We start from the raw sequence: 27,946 nt of genomic DNA on the forward strand, positions 1-27,946 counted from the left end.
TAAAGGAGGCAGAGGAGTAAGTAAACATGAGACACTCGGAGCAAGAGAGAGCAGGGGAGCGAGAGGGAGAGAGAGATGCCATCGCTTCTATATTAGACTACGAGGGTGAGCTCAAACAGAAGAATCCGGTGACACGCTGATGTAAGGACACAGAATCACTAAGCACCAAAGAGTAGGAGTTGGTATGTGTTGATGTTTAACTATAGACTTAGCCGTAGTGATATAGAGAAATATCTCTAAAAGTATTTCAAAAAATACAAATTCAAATATTTCTAAATTGTTGTGATTATGTCTTTGACATCACAACACCGAAACATGCTTCTATAAAATGTGAACGTATTAAATGTCTGTCAGTCATAGAAGCAGCAAACCATAACATATAGTTAAGTGAATTCATTGTTTGTTATATATATATATATTTGGTTTATGGACTCTTCAATTGTAGTACTGATTTCTTGGAAATGTAAATATCAATTTAAAGTTAATAAATAATTATTGACAATGTTTGTGCATGGCTTTTTGTTATTACTGTTTATCTGTTCTTATCAATATTTGTCTTTAAATTAAAACTCTCTGTGTTTTAGTTCAAACAAGATCAAGGAAGCGATGACAAAAATAAAATTCACTTTGATCTCGTGACTCTTTATCTACAGATTCAATTAATTGTTTATTTGTTTTTTATAAATTATACATAATATTTATCACATGTGTAAACAACAGTTCCCAGTGCTGATGGAGGTGAGTTAACTGGCAATGTATGACTTGGAATACAATTTATTGACTATAGATGATACTGACAATCAAACAATGACATCAAATCAGCATAAGACGATAATCAAACAGTCAACGTAGCCTAATGGCTATTTCATCATCATCTTCACTTTCTACAACACCATGGTTCACGTTTCAAATGGCGGTGTCCCAAAAAACGGTGCTGGTCTGTCCAGCGGTGGTAACAGTGGCAGGGGCTGAATATGGCGGTGGATGTTTCTTCTTCCAGCTGGGCAGGATGGGCATACTATCTTGTTTACACAGATTTTTCTCGGGCCGCTGACGAGCTTTAATCTCTTGACACAGAACTTGTTTCTTTTCGATCATCTCCATCATGGTGGCGTCGCCGCAGAGCCATGGCATCTGGAGATTAAACGCACCACAACATCAGCCTGTCGACCGTCAATAATCACTGAATGTGTACATGCTTTTCTAAGGGCTAAAGGGTTTGAGGTTTACAGGCTTAGAAAGATAGGGTTAGGACTAAGTGTTAGGGTTAAAGTCCAGTATCCTTAGTGGGTCCCAAAACGTGCACTGGCAGAAGAGGGGGTGGGTATAACATACTTTGTGAAGTTCTTTCATTATTCATGTTCTGTTAAGAAGAAAAATTTAAAAGTGGCATCTCTGGTTGAGGGAGGCAAGATGGCGCTATGTGTTTTATCATCAAAATGATCTCTGACCTTCAATCCAGTGTCTCATTAACATTGGAAAAAGTAAAAAAAAATGTCTCTTAGACTTAGTCCTGGATTAATTGTGTACTATAAAAACATACAAATAAATTGATAAAAAAATGTATTCATAAGTGCTTAAATAGTAGGAAGAACATAGTTTATTTAAAAGTTGTGACTGTAGTAAGTCACTGTCTTTATATAGAGTCTATACTTTAATAAGTAGGTGTAACACAGACAGACAGTTACAGACAGATGTGACTTCAGACGGAAGTTTATTTTCACTCAGTTTTATACGTGTGTCAGATAAATTTTATTCATATTGCAATATTGATTACAGTTGTGTAAAGGAAAAACGTCAGTTTAAACATGAATTAAATATTGAGATCATATCGAAGGAAAACAACAAAAAGTCTGACATTTTGACTCTTTAGATGAATTACATTTGTAATCTTATCTGCGATAAGTTTATTTACATACTTATGACTGATAAAAGATCGAAACAAGAATTAATAAAACTGATATGTAAATTATTTTACAGTTTAAATAAATATTCTGTAATATATATATATATATATATATAAATATGTGTGTGAAAACATCATGTGATTGCTTACAATAGGTGTGTTCAAGTTTGACTTGATCTGTCTGCAGGGGTGGAGGGAGTTTTTTGTAAAAAAACACAAACGTCAAGTCGGACACTTTCTACTTCTCATAGCATCAGTGACACGAGAACAACAGCCAATCTTGAAGTATTCGATTTTTCCATTGCAGATCAAACATTATTTTTGAAACGATGAACAACAAAATTAACTGAGAACTTTTCTTTTAGCAATTCATCAAATCCGCTTTGGAGAGAAATAAACACAGAACTTTTTTTGTCTTTACTAATCATCACATTCAAAATAAAACGTAAGACACAGACACACACCCTAACCAGCATGCATTGTGTTAAATCAGCACTGCACAGAGCTGCATCAAGTCGAACGCACCTACTGACTGAACAGAGGAAACAATAAACCTATACATCAGTTAGTTTGAAGGGTTTGAATTCAAAGTTCAATGGAAAAATGATAAATTGTTAAGTGAAGATCTCGGTTACAATTCTTTTTTTTTGAGGAGTTAGAGTTGGAAGGAATTTATTTAATAGGTTAGAATTTAGACGATTGATTTTTAATGAGTTTGAAATAATTCATTTTAATGAGGTGGGACAGTAGTTTGAAACCATATGATTTGGCATGGTTATATGTATAATGACATTCTTCAGTATAAGTTCAGTCATTGTTAAAAATTAGTTTAATGTTTGTTTGATGTTAGTTTGTGTTAGTTTGTTGTTAGGGTTATGAATTCATAAATACAGTGTAACAGTAAAAGAAAGATTTATTTTAAAGAGAAAATATTTTTCACAAAATTGAAATAAAAAATATTTTTAACATATAAAAGGGCCGAACTTGTTTACTTGTTTACTTGTTTACATGTCAGCTCAGATGTCAGGTTCAGTGTTTTAAGTTCAATGTTGAGTGAAGTTGAATCCTGTGAAACAAAAAGTTATTTATAATACAACTGCTGCTTAAAAACAGGTGAGACAGACAGGTGTCAGACAAACAGGTGAGACAGACAGGTGTCAGACAAACAGGTGAGACAGACAGGTGTCAGACAAACAGGTGAGACAGACAGGTGAGACAAACAGGTGAGACAGACAGGTGAGAAAGACAGGTGTCAAACAGACAGGTGAGAAAGACAGGTGAGACAGACAGGTGAGACAGACAGGTGTCAAACAGACAGATGTCAGACAGACAGGTGAGACAGACCCCACAGAATCTGCCTGCAGACCTCCACTATATCACTTCCGGCACTGTCAGGAAAAAAATACAAAATAATATTGAGTAAACACTTCCTGTCTATGTGCTTTGTTCATTGATTTATAATTTCTTAGCCCAATTAGTAAATATTGTTAAATGAAAATGATTAATTATGTAAATGTAGCATATTGATTTTGCCTAATTTGTCTATGTAGCAGGTAACGTGGGAATCTATGCTAGTGTAGCCACATATATACATTTTACTAGTAACAGTATCTTATTTATGGACGCTATTTATTTTGTCGAAATAAGATATAAACTCCATCCAGCAACACCAATTTGTGAAAAACATAAAGCTCATTGATTCAACAATTGGAGCTTAAGTCTGTCTTTCTCAAAAACACTTCTCATTCATAATTTCCCTTTGAAGAGTAATATATTATAGGGTTTTATTGCAATAAGCTTCATTCAACTCTGGGTATTTTATATGACACTGTAAGCTGATGTGGCTACTTGTACTGTAAACCTGAGGAGTTTTATTTTTAATGTCAGCACACATAACCAGGAATTATCAGTTCAAACCATAATTTTTCCTTAAAATAATGAATCCCTTATGTATGTCATGAGTCTTTGTACAGCAGTTACTACTGCATCTTTATTCCGTCATTTTACTTTTACACTGTACATTGTTGGCTTAACTTTATGTATATTGGTCGACTTGTGATTGTTTTTAAATTGGCTTCCCTTGTGCATTTTTATTTTATACACTTATTCTCTCCCATCATTGATATCGCATTTAGTTCTAAGTGTTTTTGCTATTTCTCACTTTGTGCTGCTGGAACACATAAATTCAACCAGGGTGAGGAATCATTAAAAGGATAATCTTAAAATATACTAATAAATTAGCTCTGTGTTCTTCATCCTTAAATCAAAATCAATTATTAAGAGATTTATGAAAAAACTAAACAAAACACACAGACTAAAAACTGCAACTGTGTTGCACTTTATTCAAAACAATCACAATAATTTCCCGTGTCGATTTGTTCAATTGTTGGAGCTTTGAACAGATTTCCTTTAGTTGAGAAACATGTGAAATAATTTTCAAGGGAAACAAAACATTTTCAGAACATGTTACTATGCGAGTCCTGCATCACTGGTTCCTTCCACCAATAGATTTCCCAAAAGCTGTGCAGTCTCTGCCACTGATCACCAGCGCATCAGGCAGATCCACATGTTGGTTAGGGTTACTGCACTAAGCCTTTCTGCAGTCGTGCTCTGTCCTGGGCTTCACTCTGACCTATAGAAGACAGAGAGACAGAAGGGGTTGTCTTTCTAAAGTAAAATTGATGTGCTCCTCTTTCTCAAAAATAAGAACATAATCAGTTTATTATTAAAATACTAAAATAATAGTAATAAAAATAGAACCAATGACATAATGTTAACCTGCTCAAATCTTAGACATTTTTCCCTGTTACAAGTACTGTGGTCACCCTAGCTCAAATAATAACTACCTTTAAAATATTGCTAGACTTTAAGGACTTTTTTTTCTTCACACCTTTGTTTTTCTAGACTGGATTATTGTAACAGTGTCTTTTAAACTGCAGGTTATTGAAAACACTGCCGCTGAGTCCTCTCTCAAACCAAGAACATCTGCCCAGTTCTCAGAGTTTTGCACTGGCTTCCTATTACTTAGTATTACTAGTGACAATCGTTTGGGGTTAAAAATGTGCATTTGTGCCTGAAATATGCTAATATATAAAAATAAACTTGTTTTGTCTTTGTGCGACGTAGTCAACAACACAAAAGCAGACCTAAGCCATTGCTTAAACTCGCAGTATAAACAGTTATTTTACATTATCCACATAAAAAAGCTAAGCCTAGCATAAAACCCCAGGAGATAACACTAGCCACTGTTGGTGTGACACTAACTAACTTTAAAACAACAAATAACCTCCATACATGTGTAGCATTTGGTAATTTGTATGATTTAAGGCCGATTCATAGTTCTGCGCTGAAGCTATGCCATGGGTACACACAGGGCCTCCACCATTGTGAGCATTCATAGTCGTGCATAGCTGTGTGTGTTCGTCGCTCTGCAATTACACCACCGAAACGCTATCCACTCTTTTACAAATTCTCAGTTGTCTCTATTTCCTTTAGAACAATGCCGAGTGTTACAAAGTAGATTGTGTTAGAATCTGGCGAGTCTGCCAGAAATGCGATGTTATCAAGTGGGTAATCACAGCTCTAGTGTCTGCACTGCCTCAACGTGTAGTTACATTTTAGGGAGGTGCACGTCAGGGTACGGTGTGGGGCTCTGACTATGGTACACGTCTATGTGACACAGAAGCATGAATTGAGCTTTAGTCATACACTTATTGACAGTGGTAGCTATTTTGACAGCAAACACATGCAAGACCCATGCATTCAACCTTTCGGATAATGCAAATCAGTCACTTACCGCTGAAAGGAATGTTGACTGCGCCGTAAATCATTCCCTTGTTATTTCCTGTCCTGACAGTGGAGGTTTCCTGAGAGCAGAGCCTGCACCAGAAGCGACCTCATTGTGGAGGTTTGCAGGCAGACGCCTCTCGACAGACAGATGAGATTGACAGGTGAGATGGACAGGTATTATGCAGGTGAGACAGACAGGTGTCAGACAGACAGGTGTACCTGTCTAAGGGCAGGGTGATGCGCTTCGTGCAGGTGACGTTGTGGTGTCGGTCCAGGTGAAGGAACTCCTGACGTCGAGGCTGAACGGCCGAGTTTACAAACAGACTTTGATTCTGCAGATAAAATCATTTCACATCAATAACCACAAACAGAGAAGCCTTCACCTGATGTTCACCTGACGTTTACCTGACTCCAACACCCCACTCACCAAACCTTCAAAAAATAATGTGAAGGTACCAAAAATAAATCAACATACAGAAATAAATCAAATGAAATGAATATATAAATAAATAATCATTCTTTAGATATAATAGGAAGACAAATACAATAGGAAGGATGTTCAAGGGTTAGGGTTAACCCTAATCCTAACCCTGACCCCCCCCAAAAAATCTATTAGGATGATATGCTGCCATCTTTTCAAGGATTAGCAGCACACCCTCTCAAAGAATATTTCACCTTTTCAACTGTAAAGAAGGACATTAGATCAGACAGCCAGGATGTGGCAGAGGGAGGATTTGGGCTTTGTAACAAAATGCATCTACGAGAAATGAATGAAGCTAAAGCAACAACATCAGTGTGTTTCTTAGAGAAGCTGACTGGTATAAGGGGTACCCCAAAGGAGCTATCATGGGGCTGGGTTCTAGGGATACTAAGGGCTTGACTTAATGACTTAAAAAAATAAGACCAGAACTCTGCTAATTTTGGACAAGAAAAAAAACATAATGAGCCACATCTACTAAAAGTATTTTTAGTGCCTGGAAATAACATGTTTAGCCTGGTGTTATTAAAATGAATCCTATGCACAACTTTTAACTGAATTAAACTCAAACAAGCACAGGAACATGGGGAGTTGACCCTAATTTGTGCCTTTTCCCATCATTCATCAGTCAAATTGAGCTCAAGTTCTTTCTCCTACAGACCCCTAACCTCCACACGAGAGACCACACTCAAAGATGATATAAGCTCATATAAAGTTGAGATCATACCACATCTCTCAGGGAGCGAAAGTCCCATAAAATCCAGAGAATCCATTGAATGCTGAGGAAAAGATGTTAAGTTTGGCAAGTTAAAAATCTGAGAAATGAGTCAGACCTTTCTCTCTCCACAGAGTAAAAGCTGTATCTAACTTAGAAGGGAGAAACAGGTGAAGGTTACAAATAGGGTTATATGGGGAGGTGGTGGAAAGATTGAAATGCTACATACATTGTTTCCAGATTTTCAAAGAAGAAAGTACTACTGAGATTCTAATGTAATAGAAACAACAGGAGGCCAGAGGGGCACAGACCAGAGCAGCAAGTGAAGAAGGACATGAAGCATTTTCCTCCATTATCCACAAATCCAGGTTAGAGAAGTTGCACAAGGCCCAAATTGTTACTATATTGGCTGCACAATAATAGAACAACAGATTAAGCAAGGCCCCCATTTCTTTTCCTTCCTTTCAGTACTGTTCTATAAGCTTTCGGTTTCTTATCAGCCCAGGTCAATTAAAAATATCTATCGAACGTATGACCTGATGTTCACCTGTGTTCTGATTACACTCAAAATACAGTTGAACCGAATAAAAAGGGAGACTAGAAATAGAGATCAAAATAGAATTGATGAACCCCCATCTGATTAGTGATGGCCCACTCTCTATCCTGAGGTACTGAGGATTACTGACCTCCTCCGACTCCACCTCCAGACAGCATCATGGTGGGGCTGACAGACGACCTCCCCATCCTGCTAGAATGTGGACTGGATGGTCGCTCTTTGTCTTTACTGTCACATCGAGGCAGAGACCTGTATTCTACAGACACACAACAAAAACAAATGTTGTGTCATAAAGACACAATTCAACCTTCAGACTCACATATTTGTCCAAGAAAACACAGAAACTAAATACTAGAGACAAAGAACTGACTCTGAATAAAGAACATAAAAGACGGGAAGACTTTGATTAATTAATAAAGATTTTACTTAGTATTAATTTGTTAAAAATACTTTTTACATTAGTTATTAGTTAGAGTTCTACTAATGTATCTTTTTTAGAAGAACCTGAACATGAAAGTTTCAACATAGAAAACTGCAGCACCTGCAGCAAATAATAATAATAATAACTAGAGCTGCTACAAGATATTAAGTGGCCCAGCTAACATGCTGCAGCATGTCCGAGCATCCATCAGATGGTGCTGGAGAATGTTTGCTGATTATGAGTCACGATTCAACTACGAGGTCTGGAGTCAACTATGAAAATGTCTCTACAACATGGCCGTCTTCCTGTTGGGTGGGGTTAAGAGCGGCAAGACGATTTCCTCTAGGAAAGCACTTGTGAAGATTTGTAGGGGGTGCTAAGATTTTTTTGTTGCACTGTCCTAAAAGGCGATTAATTTATAAAAGAAAAGATTTGGAGCAATTTAAATAGGGTCCTCGCACTTCAAGTGCTTTGGCCCTATAATAATAATAATATCTTCAGACATTGTACAAGTGTACATGTGAAACTGAACATGCTTGGGCTTGCTTGTATTTCTTGAAGACATTTCACTTTCTTCAGTTCTGACAAGTTTAGTCTAACCCAACGACTCTCAACACAGGCACAGACTTAGAGGGGTAATATCTGAAACCTCCCATTACGCCGGGTTTACACAGGACGCGGAAGCGCTGCGCCAAGGATAGCCAGGCGCCTCCTATCCACCCCCCTGTTACACAATTGTGCTGTGGTGCGATGGTTTCGGCGTCGAGTCTATTTTTTTCGCTTGCTGCGAGCGTATCGCGCCAGGAAATTATTTTAAACGATATAAATGACATATTTTATATTATATAAATGATCAAATATGCATCCCATACTTTGGATTCCCCTTCTGTTGTCCTGGAGTTTCAATTTCCCCAATTTTCCCCCTCAAATTATAAATTTCACCATCTGCCCATCCACTACAAGCACACAAGCAGACAGACAGAGAGAGAAAGAGGGGGGGGCTATTAAGACCATCATCATTTACCCCCGAACCCCTACATTGAACGGGTTACATACAACAACAAGCGGAGAAAGCAGAATCGCTGGCTGACCGGCGTGGAGAAATTTGCGCCCGGTGTGAACAGCCAGGCAGCTGCGCGCTTGAGAACGGCGCTGCGCGGCGCGGCGCTTCAGCGTCCTGTGTAAACCCGGCGTTATTCATTCTAACTGAGGAAGGTGAAATGCAGTGGCGGCTGGCCAATAGAGGGTGCTAAGGTGCCACCCTCCCTGGTGGAAAGTGTTTTTTGATTTTTCTCTTTAAACATTTTTTAGATATACAGTAATTATTTATATAAAGCAAGTGTGTGTTTAAAATGCACAATAGTGTTTAATATATAAAAATACAAATAAATATGTTTGGTGAAATATTTGCTTCCTGTTGATCCCCTCTCTTTCTGTAGCTCCTCTGGTGCGATAGTCCTCTCACCCAGTCAGCGCAGCAATGCAGTGAATTGCTGGCACAAATTTTCAAACGGATGGATGGATGGATGGATGGATGGATGGATGGATGGATGGATAGATAGATAGATAGATAGATAGATAGATAGATAGATGGATAGATAGATAGATAGATAGATAGATAGATAGATAGATAGATAGATAGATAGATAGATAGATAGATAGATAGATAGATAGATAGATAGATAGATAGATAGATAGATAGATAGATAGATAGATAGATAGATAGATAGATAGATGGATAGACGGATAGATGGATAGACGGATAGACGGATAGACAGATAGACAGATAGATTATTGATCCCGAGGGAAATTAAGGTATCCAGTAGCACACAAAACAGTCAAACAAAAGAGCAAAGGCATAAATAAAAAAGTATCAAAGTTCTGCATTTGACTACCATAGCCTCTAAATTATGGTAAAGCAGATGTTTAAAGTGTATTGAAAAAGTGAAAACAATGCACAAATTAAACTTAATATATAAAACTAGAGATATAAAAAATATAAAATCAAATATAGACAAACATGGGCAGTAATGATGACAGTCATCCTGATGACACAGTTAATGTGTTAGACACTCATTTGCCATATCTTAGAGGAGTTGTATGGTTGGGGGGATGAAAGACCTCCTCAATCTGTCTGTTGAGCAGGACTGAGAAAGCACTCTGACACTGCATGTGCTTCTCTGCCCAGTCAGTGTGCTGTGCAAGGGTGGTCTGCATAATGTCCATAATGTCCAGACATTTGTTTAGGGTCCTTCTTTCTGCCACTGATATGAGGGATTTCAGCTCCACCACAGAGCCAAGAGGGTGCTTTCAACAACTGACTGTTAAAACATCAGCAGCAGTTTCCTGCAGATGTTAAAAGACCCCAGCCTCCTCAGGAAATAGAGCCGGTTCTGTCCCTTTCTGTGCAGTGTTTGCAGAGCAGTCCAGTCTATCATCCAGCTGCAGTCTTAGGTATTTACAGGTCCTGACCACCTCAACAACAGCCCCCTCAATCAAGACTGGCTGCAGATGTTGCCTGATCCTCCACCAGACTCCTGTATTCTCCTTTTGGTCCGTCCCTGATACATTCATCTGAGTACTTCTGCATGTGGCATGACTCAGAGTAGTGTTTCAACTCTAAGGTGTAGAGGGTGAACAAGACAGGAGACAGCACCAGTGCTACTGACAACAAAATTATCCTATAAACATGATATATATTTGTGATAACCTATACTTGTGTATTGAGAAATTAATATCTCATCAATACATGTTACTGACTTGCCTTCTTCCCTGGAGTCCCTTTGCCTTATCGTCCGCAGATCCACATCGTGGATTATGATGGTGGATCGCGTATCAGAGATCGTGATCGTAATAGTGGATCCTGTATCGTGCTGGCTGATCGTTATAATAATGGCGGATCCTGTATCATGTTGGCATCTGATAATGGTGGTGGACCACGATTGAGGTGGCAGCTGATGGTGGATCCTGATGGCGGCAGTGGACCATGGACTATGATTACAACAAGACTGCTTGATATATAATATGTCTCCTCAGATACTCGACCATTACTGACAATAATCCATCAGTTCATTGACCTTCAGCTACAAAGTGTTTATTCTAATCAAAGCTGTAAATACTCTGATCTCTCTGATGTTCTCTGTTCCACGTGACATCTGTTCACTTGTGTCCGTCCTGGGAGACGGATCCTCACATGTGTCTCTGAGGTTTCTACCTTCTGTACCTGTTAAAGGTTTTAGTAGTTTGACTCTTGTTGAGGGTTAAGGACAGAGGACGTCTCACCTTGTTAAAGACCATGAGACAAACTGGGATTTGTGAATATGGGCTATACAAATAAAATCTGATTGATTGATAACTTCCATTCACCACACAGCTACTAAAGAAGGCAGACACCGGTCATGGCTTTAAGCACAAAGTAATGGCAGTTGACAAACAACTTTTAGGTGCATTACCATCACCCCCCAACCTGGAGGCTGGAAAACTTGTGTGATTAAACTTTGAATGACTTTAGAAGAAAATCAAACATAGAGAAGCAGAGACGTCATCGGCTGGTTACATGCGTTTGGTTTGGCAAAGAAAAACCAAAAAATAGAAAAAAAAACATGGATGCAGTCTGAGAAGGCATAATAATCCTTTGCAGCGTGAATTGGAAATATATTGTTGTCTTTAGTCATAGCTTTAGAAGAACACAACATGCAGTTGGTGATGCTTCCCAGTAAGCTCGTTCTCATTGGCTATTGCTTTTAGAGCTAATTCAAGATTCAAGATCAGATTCAAAAATAGGCCCGATTATCCTCTAGTGTGAAGAGGCCCTTAGTCTTCAAAAAACACAAGCAAGTCCAGTTCCACAGATACACTTGTACAACATCTGAAGATACCACGACCTGGATAATAATAATAATAATAATAATAATAATAATAATAATAATAATAATCTTATTTATATAGCACGAACATCCATGAAACAAACTGCAGTTTGGGTTAGTTACGGTTATTTAAGGTGTCTATGGGAAGTTTGCATTTGATTTAATTTGACAGAAGCCTGATGATTCCAAACCATGTTTGGTACAAAGTTCTTACCTTCACCCTCTCTGCTCTTCCTGCTTCCTGAACTTCTCTTCACCACCTGTCGACCTGACGTAAACACATTGTTAAGTTCGTCCAATGGGCTTGTTGGAGTCCTTATTGAAACATTCTGCATGGAACCGTGGGTGGAGGAGGAGTTACTAAGTTTAGATCTGCTTCCCCCTGCTTTGTGTGAGGATGATGAAGATGAAGAGCGAGGTATACTTCCGCCAGTTATCAATGTGTCATATGGCGGTGGCCTCTTCAGACTCAGAGGGGTCAAAGAGCGACCCATGCTGACCGGAGATGGACATGCTGATTGGCTACGGGGGTAACCATGACCATCTTGGGCCGAGCCGGATGACTTGTAGAGGTTTGACGGGAGAGGAGGAGCTGATGATCGGCCAGAGGATGTGATGGTGTGGTTGGAGGAGAGGTCTCTGTCTCGATCTCTGTCTTTGCGGTGGTGGCTTGAGCTCTGAGGGGATTCAAGACCACTTGATTTGCTGAAGGAGACTTGTTCTAACATGGGAAGCCGGGTAACATCTAATGGTGTAAGGGGAGACTCATCAGAGTTGGGGGAGCACTGAGCTGGGGCAGGGGGGAAGACGAGCAAGGGTGGACGATGTGTCAGGAGATTTGGGAAGGGTGGAGGGATGTCGCAGAATGATTCATGGGACCAGGCATCAGGATCCATGATGACAGAGGGAGTGTCCTGCACAAAGTCCTCCAACATCGGATATTTCATCTCCTCATATACAGACTCACTCTGATCATCCTCCACCACTTCCTGACCTTTCAACTCTCGTAGGATGTTTCCCACCATCTCAATATAAACTGGCTCGTCGTCATCCATGTCCCTGGATACTGGATTCTGACTCTGGGATGAAGATTCACACCACCTCAAAGAAGACTTCTTTTTGCCGTGGTTATGGATGTAGGACTCGTCAAAGGAGGTGCTGAGTTGAGTGTTTGGGTTCCTCTTAGGTTTAGGTGGAGGCATCTTCTTGTAGTCATCAGTGTAGACAGGGCATTGAGCTGCAGAAGGATGTGCATAAGAGAGATTTACAACAATTCCTCTGTGACTTCTTGCTAATGTTAGACTTGTAACACCAACAAAAATAACAGACATTGATATTGATCGAACCAGCAAATGATGAGAAAATTTCAATTCAATTTTATTTGTATACGCCAAATCATAATACACATTATCTCAAGGCACTTTACATAGAAGGTCAAGACCTTAAAATCGTTTTTAATATAGAGAAACCAACAGTTCCCACAATGAGCAGCACTTTGTGACTGTGGAGGAAAAACTCCCTCTATTTCATCATTTAGTCTGAAAACAATCATCATCATCATTTAAACTCTAAATTTAAACTGCATTAATAAGTCAGAGGGTTCCTCACCCTCCAGCTGCTCCATCATCTCTTTGGTCTCTTGTTGATCTCTCCTGATGAGTCCAGAGCCTCCATTCACCATCTCAGAGCTGCTACTCAGTTTGGTGTTGGGGTCTCTTTTCGGTTTGGGTGGGGGTTGTTTTCGGTTGTAGTTGGACTCGTCCTCTCCTCCGCCCACAGAGTGGAGGGACTGGGATCGGACTGTGAAGCCCTGACTTGGAGGGGGTAATCGGTCTTGTGGTGCTGGCATTGTCATGAAACCCATCCTGAAATGTCGTCCAGAGTATGACACGTCTGTTGCCATCGACACATCTTCACCAATCCTGAGTGGATGAATGATGGGTCAAACAATCATGATCCATTTACACAAATGAGGAAATAAATGCATGCATCATGCTGAAACAAAAATCATTACTATCATTCAAATTTACAGCATACTGAGGTTCACTACACTCTCTGAATAGTTACCTTGTTATTAAGTAGCTTTCTACTGATGTTCATCATTTACATTTGTTAACACACAAATATGAGCTGAGAGTAAGATCTTGAGTTTTATGTGTTTTTGTATTTTCTACCTCTTGGTAGAAATGGTTTCTTGCTGCCATCTCTTCTTTTGGTGTTTTTCCTGCAGGTAGGTCCAGTTGGTCTGATTACGAATGCGGTCACTTTCTCTGGCAATATCCGAGGCATTTTGTATCACCAAACCATCGTAGGTTCGAAGTCCACAGTCCTCCACATACTGGAAAAACCTGCTGATGGAAGGCACCTCCTGCTGAGATGTCATGACGTCAAAGACCTGACAGGGCGATCAGGAAAACCCAGATACTGTTAGTTTCTGAGTGAGTTACAGCACAGAGGTTTAGAGGTTAGGGGTCAAAGGTTAGAGGTCAGAGGTCACTCTCTGTCTTCATATGTATAAGGTTAGGTCAGGGGACACCTTAAGTGTCAGGAGGAGCACAGGTAGGGAGAGAGTCCCCAACCCTGCTCAGAGCACCTCATGACTAGATCTTTATCACACAAAAAAATTAATAATACAACAAGAGGTTTAGGGATTGTTAGGGGTTAGGATGGGGACAGGGGACATCCTAAGTGTCCAGAGGAGTCCAGGTGAAAAAATTCATATTATATCTCCTTATATTCTGGGTTATTTCCACCTCGTATTCTCTGCTGCAACATCACAGTCACTCAGTTAGTCTCTTACTGTTAAACATTCATGTCAGAGTCACGTCTATCAAGTTATGTTTTGTGTTTTTAGTGAATTATTCATTTATGGATCATCCTTTGGATCATCAGTAACAGCTCACCACTGCTGCACCCACAGCTTAATGGCTACAGACCACTCATCTACAGCCAACACAATTTTCTCCAAATATGATCTTCTGTCCTCTGCAACACCGACACCCATTCCCAAATCGCTGACCGGTCCCCGTAGGTGTTTTCACAGTTCTTCAACAAAGTCACTGACCGGCTGCTTCACGTGAATGAGCTCTGATCTCACTGCGTAACGCTCTGAGCGAGTGAGTGGGGGCGGAACCCTGAGGCCTGTGTGTGTGTGTGTGTGCGCTGTCTGGGAGCAAACACACACTTGCTCCTGGTATTTCACATGATGGCCTGATACGATGATGATTTAAAAAATGAACGTGAATGTTGTGAATGCCACTTACATTCACCATATGAACTGATTTGTTTAGTTCATCATTCACAAAAAATATGAATGCAATCCTGCACAACACTGCCTATGAACAACTATGAATGCTCAGCCCCGTGCGTAGGGTTAGGGTTAGGTCACACCTACGGTGTAGCTTTCACGCAGAAGCATTAATAAAAGACGCAGATGCAGGTACCAAGGGGACCCGGGTTCAAGATTCAACTGTGAGGTAAAACAGACAAAATTCAGTCTTGTTAAATGTAAAAGGGATTTATTCGATAAAGTGGTAGAATTAAAGCAACGTGTCTGACACATCCTTTGTTTTTTAGTGAACTGTTGCAGAGCTGAGACTTACAGGAATTCAGAAACCACTGAGATCACTTCACTCTGACAGAGAGAGAGAGAGTATGTCTGTGTGGCTGGGGGGAGGGGGTGGAGGCAAGGAGGGGGGGTGCAATCTGTCGAAGTTAAAGAATGCTTTATTTTGCATTTATAATTAGCAAACATGCATTCAGTGTATATTGTATACATATTGTAGGGGGAAGAGTCTCTGGATAGGGGTGTTCAGACCCCCCTGTCCCCCTGGAGGCTGGGGTGGTGGAAGCAAGTTGCCAGCAGCAGAGCGTGAGTGGCAGTGTAGCTGAGCAGGGATCAGTGAGGAGGTGGTCGTATTTAAAGGGACCGCTATGGTGAAAGAATGCGCTGTGATTGGTGGGTGACTGATGAGCACCCATAAACCTATCAGTATCTGACAGCTTACGACAACTGAGCATATGACTCCGTGTCTTGCATGAACTAACACGATTCTTCATATGGTGAGTATTTCATTAAGTGTTTATCTGTATTTCTGTGGAATCAGGTATAAACCAAGATGTCTGACAAATTTGAATTCCTTATAGGCTGTGATGCATCAGAAGCGTTTGAGGAGTCACAGGCCTCCTGTGCATGGTGGAAATTTGCCTTCAGGTCTGAATTGAATCCCTGGAGTTGCTGCAAATATGTAATGACAAACGGGATGTGTGTGCGACAGTAAGTTTTGTATTTTCCTGTGTTTATAAAAAGGTTTCTGACTTCAGCTTTAATGGCTCTCAAGAAACGGTGGGAGGAAGACAATTCAACTCTTTTTTGTGAAGTTCATGTGATTGATGGAGTATTTATGAATTTATTGAAATGTGGTTTTGCAAATGACTTACTGAAAGTATGATTGAAAAAAGTTACCTTTAAAAATCTAATTCTGTCTCTCTGTATCTCAGTGTCGCCCCTCCCCCAGCTCTCTGTCTCTCATCCTTCCTCTAAAAATGGAACAGGGAGTCAGCTGATCGTAACCTAGCAACAGCAGCATCTCTTAGAGGAGTATGATGTAATGCCTTCTGGAAGAGTGGAGAGTGGAGGAATAGAGGAGGAGAGAAGGTTTGGTTTGGTCCCTTTATTAGACCATTACCAGAAAGAAATCATCTCTCAAATACAAACAAACAAATTTGAAGAGGAAAACTGAAAATGTCAAAAACAAGGTCTCTAATTAGAAATTAATACTCAGCTCTCCATCTTCATCCAGAGAACATAAATCCCCCAATGCCCATGTCACTGAAAGTCTGTATCTTGTCCATAACTTTGTAGAAGGCATACTTGACTCTCAGTTAAGCTTTCAGCAGCCGGACCATCACTGGCACAGGCTCCACACTGCAAATGTTTTGAAGCTGCTTCTGGTGTGCCAGCCAAATGGCCAAATCCCCAGAAATAAAGTTCAGCAAATTATGTATATTTTTCTTTTTTGACAAATATTTGGTACCAAAAACAAACCTAATCATGAATCAACTGTTTTAAAACATCAAACATTGCTCCCAGCCCAGGGCACTTAACAAATAAATGTTCGAATGTCTCTGTTTGAGAGCAGAAACTACACCCCTCCACCAGCTCCGGATCAAGGTGTATCTGTTCTCAGTCCACCGCGACTCTTCCATCTTTGCCAAACAGCGTATGTTCAGCACCATAGTGCAGATGTGGTAGATGGCTTTTTTCCTACAACCTGAAGTTTGTCCAGCTGAGGGGTTGCAAACGTTGCAAGCTACAACCAACAACTCTGCTCTCTGTACTAGCCACCTTGTTTGTTTCAAGCCTAACAAATCCACAGCTAATAAAGCATAATCACAGGTTGTGATCCAGCTTGTCTTGTACCTCCAGTATGTCCAGTTCAGCCCAAGTTGGAAATGCACCATCTTTCAGAACAAAATCTTTGGAAAAGTCAGCAGTGAACTACAAGCTATTCAGGAAGCAGTCTCCAGGGAAGTGAACACAATAACAGGTTGGTGTAGTACTATTCAGGGAGAGTTTTGAAAAATAAATTTTAACCACTGACTCTTCAACTCATCATCTTTTGAAAGTGGATAAAGACAAAACTTCCCTTCACAGTAAAGAATACAACGTCTCCTCGTCGAGGCAAAACTGCTAACTGAACTCTCTGCCCAGCTTCAGTTTTGTTTTCTAGTCTCAGTTGAGGTTGTGCCATACTATTGCCGCTAGGCGTGCATCATGCTGATGATCCACGTTGTGATGTAGGCTAGATGCAGACGTATGAGAGCGATGACACAGCATTTCTGGAGAAGTGTTCACTGTGTGAGGGAGGAGCTTCCTCTGCTTTGGACTTCAGGATTTTGAACCATGCACACCGTTTACACACAGAAGAAAACATACAACCCACTAGAGGACAAGGAAAGACTGAAAAAGTATAATATATCCCCTTTGGGTCTATTTGCCCAAGCTTTGGAAACAGCCTTATAGTCAGCACATCACTGCAACCAATCCTTTAGACATTTAATGTCGAAACACCAGAAGAACTTAATCCTATCTCCTGGTGAAACTACTAAATCTAACCCTAACCCTATACTACCCTGATGTTTTTTATAAAGATTACTGCATGTTCATTATATGTATCTATGTATTTCATGTACTCTTATGATGTGTATGGGTTTCGTTTTGGTTGTGTGACTACTGTTTGAAAACCCAATTGTCCCTTGCAGACACTGACTAGCCTTAACCCTTAATCAATGAAACCATCAGAACTTATGTTGCTGTGAATGAGTCTGGATCTAAGATTTTGATGAAATGAGAATCATGTCCAGTCTGGCTGCAGTCACCCTGTTGTTTCTGACCCTCACCCATGAGTATTGTCTGGATTGTGGATGGTTAATCCTCCATGGGTCAATCAGATCTAGATGAGTAATGAGACCAATGAGGATCTGTAATACTGTGTTCCTCACTGGTCCTGTCCAGAGTCAAATCTACAGAACAGTTGAAGTCCTCACCGATGATTAATTGGTCCTGATGATAGTTATTGAATTCATATTCCTCACCATAAAACCAAGCCAGCTTCATCTGTGGGAGTCATATAACACATTTATGCGTTTTTTATATATTAGTGCCTCTTTTACCTGTCTCTCCCTCCACTGATGCTCAACGACCCTGTTTTTAGTTTCCTCATAGAAAAGTCAGAGAAGAGGAAAAGTCAAGAAAGAAACAGAAAACAGTAAAGAGAATGTGATGTGATGCATGATCATATTAACAACTTCCTAGTCTTTTAGCAGTTTTAATTTTAGCACATTTTCTCATGGTTGTCGTGTGTTTTTTGAGACAGAAACTCATCCAGCTGATCAAAACCTGTTGAGGAATTTTTGACTATCCTCACACATTACTGTATATGCCACTTGTCTCTCTGAGCCGTACAAAGGTCAGGTTATAGATAAAGGACCAACAGGACATTGTAGTGTCTAGATTCATGGAATTTCATATCTAACTCAGAGGCTCCGGACAGAGACACCAACTTCAACTCTCACCAACTTTAACTCTTTCGTGTATTTCTCCAGTGGCCAGACGTAAGAACACAATGTGATTTAGTTATGCATATTTAGACTTATCTGTCCAATAGGATGTGAACACCTACATGTAACAGAGAGAGGGACCTTCATGGATGTGCTGTTGGAATGGGTGACGCAGGGTGAGGGAGATATACTGGGAGGCTGTGGGAGACATCTTCAGACTTGGGGGAGACAGTTGCTCATGTTACTCTGTTAGTGTTTGTATATTGTTTCACCTTCTGGTCTCCTTGATGCATCAAGTCTACATTCAAACCTTCTGCATAAGACATCAGCTGCTGCCTGAGTTCTCCTTCCACCAGGTTCCAGAAAATGTCCATAACAAATAAACCATCCTGTCTCTTCAAAATGGCCAGAGATCTAATACATTTATCTGTGTCTTCAATATAGTCTTCATCCAGAAAGTTATATATATTTAATATATTTATGAGTGTTTCAGCAGTGGATACACTGTCTGACTCTGAGTCGTCCTCCATTTCTTCATATGACTGTTTGACAGACTCTGTCCCTCATTGGTGTTCACAGTGTGATCCGTGGCTGCAGCATCTGAGGATGCTGCTTTCTCAACCTGTTCTTCTGCCTGTGAATGTTCAGCAGCTGCAGACTGAGAGCTGCAGGAGTTCTCTGCAGCCTTAAACTGACTCTGACCCTCTGAGTCCTTGTGTCATTCACAGCTGCAGCATCAGAGCCAACCACAGCGTCAGCCTAATCCTTCCTCCAGAGATCACAGAAAAAACCACTGATCTCACAGGATTCACACACAAAAACAATGTTAAGAAAAAAAGACGATCATGCCCAAAGATCTGATGAAAAAGTACGAGAATATCCGAAAATAGAAAATCAGTTTATATCTCTGCTACAAAGCTCCTCCTCTGTCCCAGTTGCACCTGTCACTCATTTGTTCTAACAAATCATGTTGTATAAACATATCAAACCTTTATTTTGACAGGTTGATCAATAATATTGATCAGATTGATTGACAGTGGTGGTGTGTGATAAAATGTATGTGTGTGGGGGGGAGTTTAAACAAACTGAAGCCAGACTCAACAAACACAACACACAACATGTCCTGTAGCCTTCATCAAAAAGGTAACCTCATTGTGTTTAAGTGACTGTGGCAACTTTCATGCTGTTATATTTCAGAGAGATGTTTCAGGTCTCGCACCCATGCCGTTGTCCATTGTTCCTCTTTGAAACAGCAAACAGGTGAAGCAGTAAAAGACATTAACTCCACATCCAGTTATCACGTCTGTTTCTCAGAACAAGAGCAAGTGTAAACTTGTCTTCATCACTTGCTGCTGAATCTGTAAATCAGGTCGGACCAAGATTCTTCATCCTGTTTATTTCACGTTGGGGTGTTTTTGTAAAGAAATCACCAGATTTACCACCGTTCCACCTGAAGTCTCATATCGTTACCAGTCAGCTCACAGAACTAACTCAGTGACATCGGATGTACCTGAGACAGTGTCGAGGGTCGACCAATCACATTAGATTAAAAAAACATAAATCAATACGCATTGGCTGTAAATAAAAGTGGGAGTATATCTTGAGATGAATACAGCTCTTTCAAAATAAGAGCCCAGCTTTAATCTATAAATTTGCTCTGGAGTCTGATTCAAAATGGCGGCCACGTTGAGTCAGATTTGAATTGAACTGCCTTTATTGACAGGATCAGATTTGATGACAAACACAGAAAAGGATGAAATCAAACTAAAACAACAGAAGGAAGATTCAAAGCTTACCAAAGTATCAGAGACGACTCAGACTCCATCCATCCCTTCATCCATCGATCTCTCCATCCCTTCATTCATCCCTTCTTCTCTCCCTCACTCTTTTAGTCCTCCCTCCAAAGAATCAAAGATGAAGAGATAAATATTTCCGTCACCCTCACAGATCGCTGATGAATCAACGATTCACTGCAGCAACATTCATCCACAACCTCCCTTCAACACCTCTGTTCTTCCTCTCCTCCAGTAGTCTTCTCCTCCTCTCCTTTTTCCATCCTCCTCGTCTCCTTCTCCTCTCTCCTCTGTCCTACGGTCATATGTCCTCGCAGCTATAAGAATTGCTCACACACTCCTCACTGATGACGGTCACCACGAGAAACGAGAGACTGAAACCACGGCAACCATGCAGCATCCTCCCACTGCTGCTGAGAGGGATGGAGGGAGGGAGGAAGGGAGGGTGGGGGGTTGTGGGGGGAATGAAACGTCACCAAGAAGAAAAGGAGCGGCCATGTTGTTTGTGTGTGAACAGATGAGTTGTTGGTTGCCCTCTCTCACATGCTGCTGATGATGACATCATCTGGCATGATGTCACATGATGTTCTGTCACCATGACATCATGTGATGACACAATTGTCAGATGTTAAATCTGCAGAGATAATTTTGACCACTAGAGGCAGAGTGTCCAGGACGTGATGCTGACAAGAAAATAAAAGTCCTGACATCAGCAAGACTTTTATTATGTAAAATTAGAAAGTCAAGCATGTTACATGTGACATCTGACCTCAGTTAACGTTCATCATCGTCCCAGGTGACGTCACATGACCTCCATTCGTGCTCAAGTGGTGTTTCATATCTTTCCTCTTTTCTACCTCTGTGTGTGTGTGTGTGTGTGTGTGTGTGTGTGTGTGTGTGTGTGTGTGTGTGTGTGTGTGTGTGTGTGTGTGACATCAGCATGACTCCTTTATCCAATCACGTGTCTCTGTGGTCATGTGACTTGCTGTGTGCTGTTGTGTGATTATATAATTCAAGATGAGCTGCTGTTTATTCTTTAATTTTCTTTCATTCTTTACTCTCATAACTTTGGGTTAGGGTTAGGTTCTGGTTTTGATTTTTTTCATCGTTTATTCATTTAACTTATGAATTTGTTAAAGCATTAAATATTTCTAAGAGTTGTATAACCATGTTTCATACATGATGAATGCCTCAGGGGCTCCACACTGCGCATGCACCTTGTTCTGCAGCAGTCCGTGTGTGTGTGTGTGTGTGTGTGTGTGTGTGTGTGTGTGTGTGTGTGTGTGTGTGCACACACGCGGGTGTCCGGATGTGTGTTTGTGTCCATGTGTGCGTGTGTCCGTGCGTGCGCGTGTGTGTTTGGCTACAGCTCCGCTCTCTGACAGATCTTTAATCCGGTTCAGATCGCGCTCTGTTTAGTCCGGATCTGCTGAACGAGCATGTCGTCCAGTCCACAGAACCAGGATCAGAAACTGGATCGGGATCGGGATCAGGACCAGGACCAGGACCAGGATCAGAAACAGGATCAGGGTCAGAAACAGGATCGGGATCGAGACCAGAAACGGGAGGGGAAGGAGGGGAAAGAGGTTAAAAATGAGAAGATGAAAAAAGAAAAGCAAGAGGAGAAAGAATCTTTTAATTATTTTATTTACAACCCGACAACCAGAGAGTTCATGGGAAGAACCGCAAGCAGCTGGGGTAAGAGAGAGAGAGAGAGTGTGTGTGTGTGTGTATGTGTGTGTTTGTCTGACACTGTTTGTGTGTTTGCATGTGTGTGACACTGTGTGTGTGTGTGTGTGTGTGTGTGTGTGTGTGTGCTAGCATGTGTGTGTGTGACACTGTGTGTGAATGTGTGTGTGTGTGAGTGTGAATATTGATTATTGTAACTAACAGAACTATAATATTGATTTCTAACAATAACTATGACATCATACATAACATGACATCATCACAGACCACATGTCAAGAACCAACAACCAGGACTGAACCTTGACCTGAACCTTGACTGCTCCAGTCCTCAGCAGTCAACAGGGTTAGGGGTCTCATTTATCACCGTTACGGCACAAAACGGGGCCTGAAACGTACGTACGCCACTTCTCACGCAAACGTTGGGATTTATAAAAACAAACTTGACGGGAAAACTTGCGTATTTCCACGCAAACTCTGACCCATGTGTACGAACATTTTGGAGACGGGAAAGTGGCGACGCAGACGTGAGGAGGTGAACTGAAGCAGATTATTGATCCACTTCATCATTTACATTAAAACCAACGGCTTTAGTTGTGCTCGCGCGACAAAACTGTTCGATAAGAACCTTCAATTGAAAAGGATATGAAACAACTAACCCTAACCCTAACCCCTAACCCAAATTACGCTCAGAATCCATTAAACAGCCGAGTTACACAGCCGAGTCATTAACAGGTTTTAATAATATCTTGTAACACTGTGCGTGTATCATCAAATCGCTGCAGTGAACGTGACTGAGCCGTCAGGCGCACAGAGCGACCTGGAGATCACTGACAAGAAATGAAGAAAAACTATTTACCTTTCCTAACAATATCCCAGGAGGTTAGGAATCCACTGATGTGAGGGAATCGGTCCAGTTGCTCAAAATAAATACATACTGCCGTGACACTGGTGCTTGAGTCTGCATGATGGATGCACGCGAATGGAAGGATGAGGAGGAAACGAGGGTTCAGCGATGTCTGATCAGCTGATATAGATTCTATTGATCTTTGATCTTTGTGCTGACCTGAGTCCAGTATTAGATGGACTGATGGAACCAAACCATCCCACTAGAAACACGGTCATATAATAATAATTCTGTTAAATTCTATAGATTGAGGACATCACAGCTGTCTCTGAATTTAATAATCCTGCAGTTTTGGATGATTAAAATATGAACAGACAGCTTCCTCTTCTCATCGCTTGATGCCGTGACTCTGTCATGACTCACGGTGGAAGCCCATTGGTCAGCAGCATAATTTAATATTCATGAGGTGCTTTGCATTGGCCATTTATGGTTGAAAGTGGGCGTGTGGAGGGCGGAGTAAGAGGCAGATCCACTTACAAACGTTTCCAGGTGGACTGTGTTTAATAAAATGAATATTGCGTTCAGGTGTGCGTGCGCATGGTTTTAGAAATCAGAATTTTCTTCTGCTTACGCCCTTTACGGCTTTTGTGCGCACGTACACTTTTAGTATGAATCCCATGTACAGTTTTATAAATGAGACCCCTGGTCCTTAGGCTGACCCTGTGGTCCTGGTCTCTGAGTCGTGACTGAAAGAATAGACTGGTCTCCGGGGGAAGAACCACGGCTTCACCAGCTTAGCTGGTTCAACATTTGATCAGGATCAGAGGAGGAGACTCAGTTAACAGTGACGGATCCTTTATCCCATCAGAACACCTCGGGATCCTGGTTGGTTGGAGAGAATGTGTCGGTTAAGCTGAACTAGAGGGAACATGACTGAGCACATTTGAATGACCCATAACCACCTGCTGCAGCATCATATTGACTGACAGTTGACTTGATGTGTGAAATTATTTCTCTTATTTTACAATAAACAGTTACATAAATACATTTATTTATTATATTTACATGAAGGTTTTTCTTATCGACCAATCAAAGCTCTTCACAGTGCAAGTCACAATCACTCATTCATACACAACATGACAACATCATACATGTTTTACACAACACTTTTACTATCACACACATTTCCCACACTGTCAGGACACTTCTGAATGCAGACTGGAGGTGTTGGCCATCAAACTACCGTCCTTGTGGCAAGGTTGACAAGGTTCCGCTCTTCTGTCTGCGCCACAGAACATTTAGTGTAGTTCAAATACAGAAACTCCTTCATGAAACCATGGATTTTAACATCTGAACAATGTTTTTTCTTCTGTTCATGTAAATGTTTGAATTCTCTCTTCAGGTCGCATCCTCCTCTTCTACCTCATCTTTTATGGGTTTTTGGCGGGAATGTTTTCATTCACCATGTGGGTGATGTTACTGACACTTGATGATAATGTCCCCCGACATCAGGATCGAGTCGCCAATCCAGGTGAGTTCACCTTTGATTCCACTTTCTGTCATCACAGCATGAAGATTATTTTAGCTTTGAGTTTTAAAAGTTTTTCTGGAAAGTTGTTTCATTTTACTTTTGTGAAAAAAACTAAAAGACACTGAGGACCCCTGTTGGATAGGTGTGAATCACTGAGGACCCCTGTTGGACAGGTGTGAATCACTGAGGACCCCTGCTGGACAGGTGTGAATCACTGAGGACCCCTGATTGATAGGTGTGAATCACTGAGGACCCCTGCTGGACAGGTGTGAATCACTGAGGACCCCTGCTGGACAGGTGTGAATCACTGAGGACCCCTGTTGGATAGGTGTGAATCACTGAGGACCCCTGCTGGACAGGTGTGAATCACTGAGGACCCCTGATTGATAGGTGTGAATCACTGAGGACCCCTGCTGGACAGGTGTGAATCACTGAGGACCCCTGTTGGATAGCTGTGAATCACTGAGGACCCCTGTTGGATAGGTGTGAATCACTGAGGACCCCTGCTGGACAGGTGTGAATCACTGAGGACCCCTGCTGGACAGTTGTGAATCACTGAGGACCCCTGATGGATAGGTGTGAATCACCGAGGACTCCTGCTGGACAGGTGTGAATCACTGAGGACCCCTGATGGATAGGTGTGAATCACTGAGGACCCCTGCTGGACAGGTGTGAATCACTGAGGACCCCTGCTGGACAGGTGTGAATCACTGAGGACCCCTGATGGACAGGTGTGAATCACCGAGGACCCCTGCTGGACAGGTGTGAATCACCGAGGACCCCTGCTGGACAGGTGTGAATCACTGAGGACTCCTGCTGGACAGGTGTGAATCACTGAGGACCCCTGATGGATAGGTGTGAATCACTGAGGACTCCTGCTGGACAGGTGTGAATCACTGAGGACCCCTGATGGATAGGTGTGAATCACTGAGGACTCCTGCTGGACAGGTGTGAATCACTGAGGACCCCTGATGGATAGGTGTGAATCACTGAGGACTCCTGCTGGACAGGTGTGAATCACTGAGGACCCCTGATTGATAGGTGTGAATCACTGAGGACTCCTGCTGGACAGGTGTGAATCACTGAGGACCCCTGATTGATAGGTGTGAATCACTGAGGACTCCTGCTGGACAGGTGTGAATCACTGAGGACCCCTGCTGGACATTCCTTCGGATCAGATGAAGGCCAAGTGGTTGTTACCATGACAACCTTCGTATAAAGTGCTGCTTGTTGTGTAGGAATTTTTTTTCTCTGTGATTGATCGTATTGATTATAGGTTGATTTTGTTGCAGGTTTGGTGATTCGTCCTCATGCAGCGGAGATCTCGTTCAATCGCAGCGACCCAACAAACTACAACCAATACATCCAACAACTGCACGAGCTCCTGCAGCGTAAGTACGAGGTCATGTTATGATTCACTTCCTCTTTGACTTGCAGGATCGACACTGATCATCATGCTGTTGTCTTGTCAGGTTATAACGACAGCATTCAGAAGCGTCACGACTTGTGTCTGGTGGGTGAATACACTGAACAGGACGAGGAGCCAATAAAGAAAGTTTGTCAATTTAAACGTAGTGCGCTGCGTCAGTGCTCCGGTCTGTTCGACACCAGCTTTGGATATGCTGACGGGAAACCCTGTGTCATAATCAAGATGAACCGGGTCAGAATAACAAATTGTTTTATTCTTTCAAGTTGTTTAGTTGTGATGGAACATGTTATTATGAATGAGGTGGAGGTGCAGAACATTATTTTGTTTCTTGCCAGTTCATTCACAGGAGGGAGTGACAGTTGCTATGGTTACCAGCATGTTGACATAACTGGATCCGTCAAATCTTTCTTCCACATGAATTTCACTACGAATGACAAAACAGCAGCGTGTTTGTCTGCAGGTCATTGGACTGAAGCCACAAGGAGATCCCTTCATCAACTGCACTGCAAAGGTAACAGCTGTCCAATAATGCACCTGAGCAGCTGAATGACCACCAAACAATGAGGATTTGTTTTCTGACAGTGGAAGTGGAGTTTTAATATAAAACTGAGCAGAGGTTTCTGAACGCTAACCCCTCTGTATATATACATATAATAATTATCATAACGATTATAATAGTAATTCATATTAGTATAATCATCATTATTGAAATGATATGTTTCCCCCCCTCTCTCTCTGTGTGGTAGGGAGACCGTCCGTTACAGATTCAGTATTTTCCATCTGAAGGTCGTCTGGATAAAATGTTTTTCCCATATTATGGCAAGAAAGCACATGTGAGTGAAGTTATTGTAATTACTGTTGTTGTTGTTTTTCCATAGTAACTCAATCTCTCTCTACCTCTCTCTCTCTCAGCCTGACTATGTGCAGCCTCTCGTCGCCGTCAAGTTGTTCTTGACAAAAGACAACTTGAACGTCGAGCAGACAGTGGAGTGTAAAGTCCAGGGTTCTGACCTGCGTAACGATGATGATCGTGACAAGTTTCAGGGTCGCGTCACTTTCCGGGTCAAAGTGACAGAGTAAACCGGCCTGCCAGTTGCCATGGAGACCACAAACTACGTTTACACTGGAAATGAAGGACTCGGTTTAATCCAGACCTGATTTATTCCTGGATGTCTGAATGTGGTTCATCCTGTTGTGAGTCTGATGAGAGGAACACACACACACATCCTCTCATGTTTAAACCTGGTTCAGACCTGATCCTGGTTTAGTCCAATCAGAGTTCAGATCTGCTCCTGCGTAGATGAGAGGAGAAACCAGAGTGACTCTGGTTCACTCTGCTCAGACAGTAGGACCAAATCAGGTCTGATATGAAACATGTGAACTTAATGTGATGTCACATTACAAAGAATCTTCACCACAAAACGGTGACATTACACTAAGATGGTAAAATCACAGTGACATCACACTAAGATCACATGGACATCATACTGACATCATGCTGACATCACAATGACATCACACTTAGATCACAGTGACATCATGCTGACATTACAATGACATCACACTAAGATCACAGTGACATCAGACTGACATCACACTTAGATCACAGTGACATCAGAATGACATCATAGTGACATAACACTAAGATCACAGTGACATCAGACTGACATCACACTTAGATCACAGTGACATCACAATGACATCACACTTAGATCACAGTGACATCAGAATGACATCACACTTAGATCACAGTGACATCATGCTGATATTACAATTACATCACACTAAGATCACAGTGACATCAGACTGAAATTACAATGACATCACACTAAGATCACAGTGACATCACAATGACATCACACTTAGA

General features: G+C 41.3%; 2 protein-coding genes across 4 annotated transcripts; one reads left to right on the plus strand and one right to left on the minus strand.

Annotated features, from left to right (window-relative positions):
• Positions 1–758: 758 nt before the first annotated feature.
• nyap2a (neuronal tyrosine-phosphorylated phosphoinositide-3-kinase adaptor 2a) lies at positions 759–21,016 on the minus strand. Of its 2 annotated transcripts, none has more exons than XM_034603543.1 (7): positions 20,590–21,014; positions 13,906–14,126; positions 13,340–13,653; positions 11,946–12,968; positions 7,575–7,700; positions 5,915–6,027; positions 759–1,134 (listed from the first exon to the last, which is right to left on the minus strand). In XM_034603543.1, exons 2-7 carry the CDS (start codon positions 14,112–14,114, stop codon positions 907–909), a joined length of 2,013 nt encoding a protein of 670 aa, XP_034459434.1. In that variant the 5' UTR covers positions 14,115–14,126; positions 20,590–21,014; the 3' UTR covers positions 759–906. The 2 variants fall into 2 exon arrangements, with proteins under 2 accessions (XP_034459434.1, XP_034459435.1); XM_034603544.1 differs by lacking the exon at positions 759–1,134 and adding an exon at positions 1,698–2,972 and having other exon boundaries at positions 20,590–21,016.
• Positions 21,017–21,835: 819 nt separating this feature from the next.
• LOC117772429 (sodium/potassium-transporting ATPase subunit beta-3-like) lies at positions 21,836–27,613 on the plus strand. 2 transcript variants are annotated; one of them, XM_034603547.1, is made up of 8 exons: positions 21,836–22,063; positions 22,118–22,284; positions 24,522–24,650; positions 25,943–26,041; positions 26,123–26,310; positions 26,522–26,590; positions 26,826–26,912; positions 26,992–27,613. In XM_034603547.1, exons 1-8 carry the CDS (start codon positions 22,026–22,028, stop codon positions 27,157–27,159), a joined length of 945 nt encoding a protein of 314 aa, XP_034459438.1. In that variant the 5' UTR covers positions 21,836–22,025; the 3' UTR covers positions 27,160–27,613. The 2 variants fall into 2 exon arrangements, with proteins under 2 accessions (XP_034459438.1, XP_034459436.1); XM_034603545.1 differs by having other exon boundaries at positions 21,837–22,284; positions 26,540–26,590.
• The last annotated feature ends 333 nt before the right edge of the window (positions 27,614–27,946 follow it).

The sequence above is a fragment of the Hippoglossus hippoglossus genome, chromosome 13 (genome assembly GCF_009819705.1).
Source record: "Hippoglossus hippoglossus isolate fHipHip1 chromosome 13, fHipHip1.pri, whole genome shotgun sequence".
Classification (NCBI taxonomy): Eukaryota; Metazoa; Chordata; class Actinopteri; order Pleuronectiformes; family Pleuronectidae; genus Hippoglossus; species Hippoglossus hippoglossus.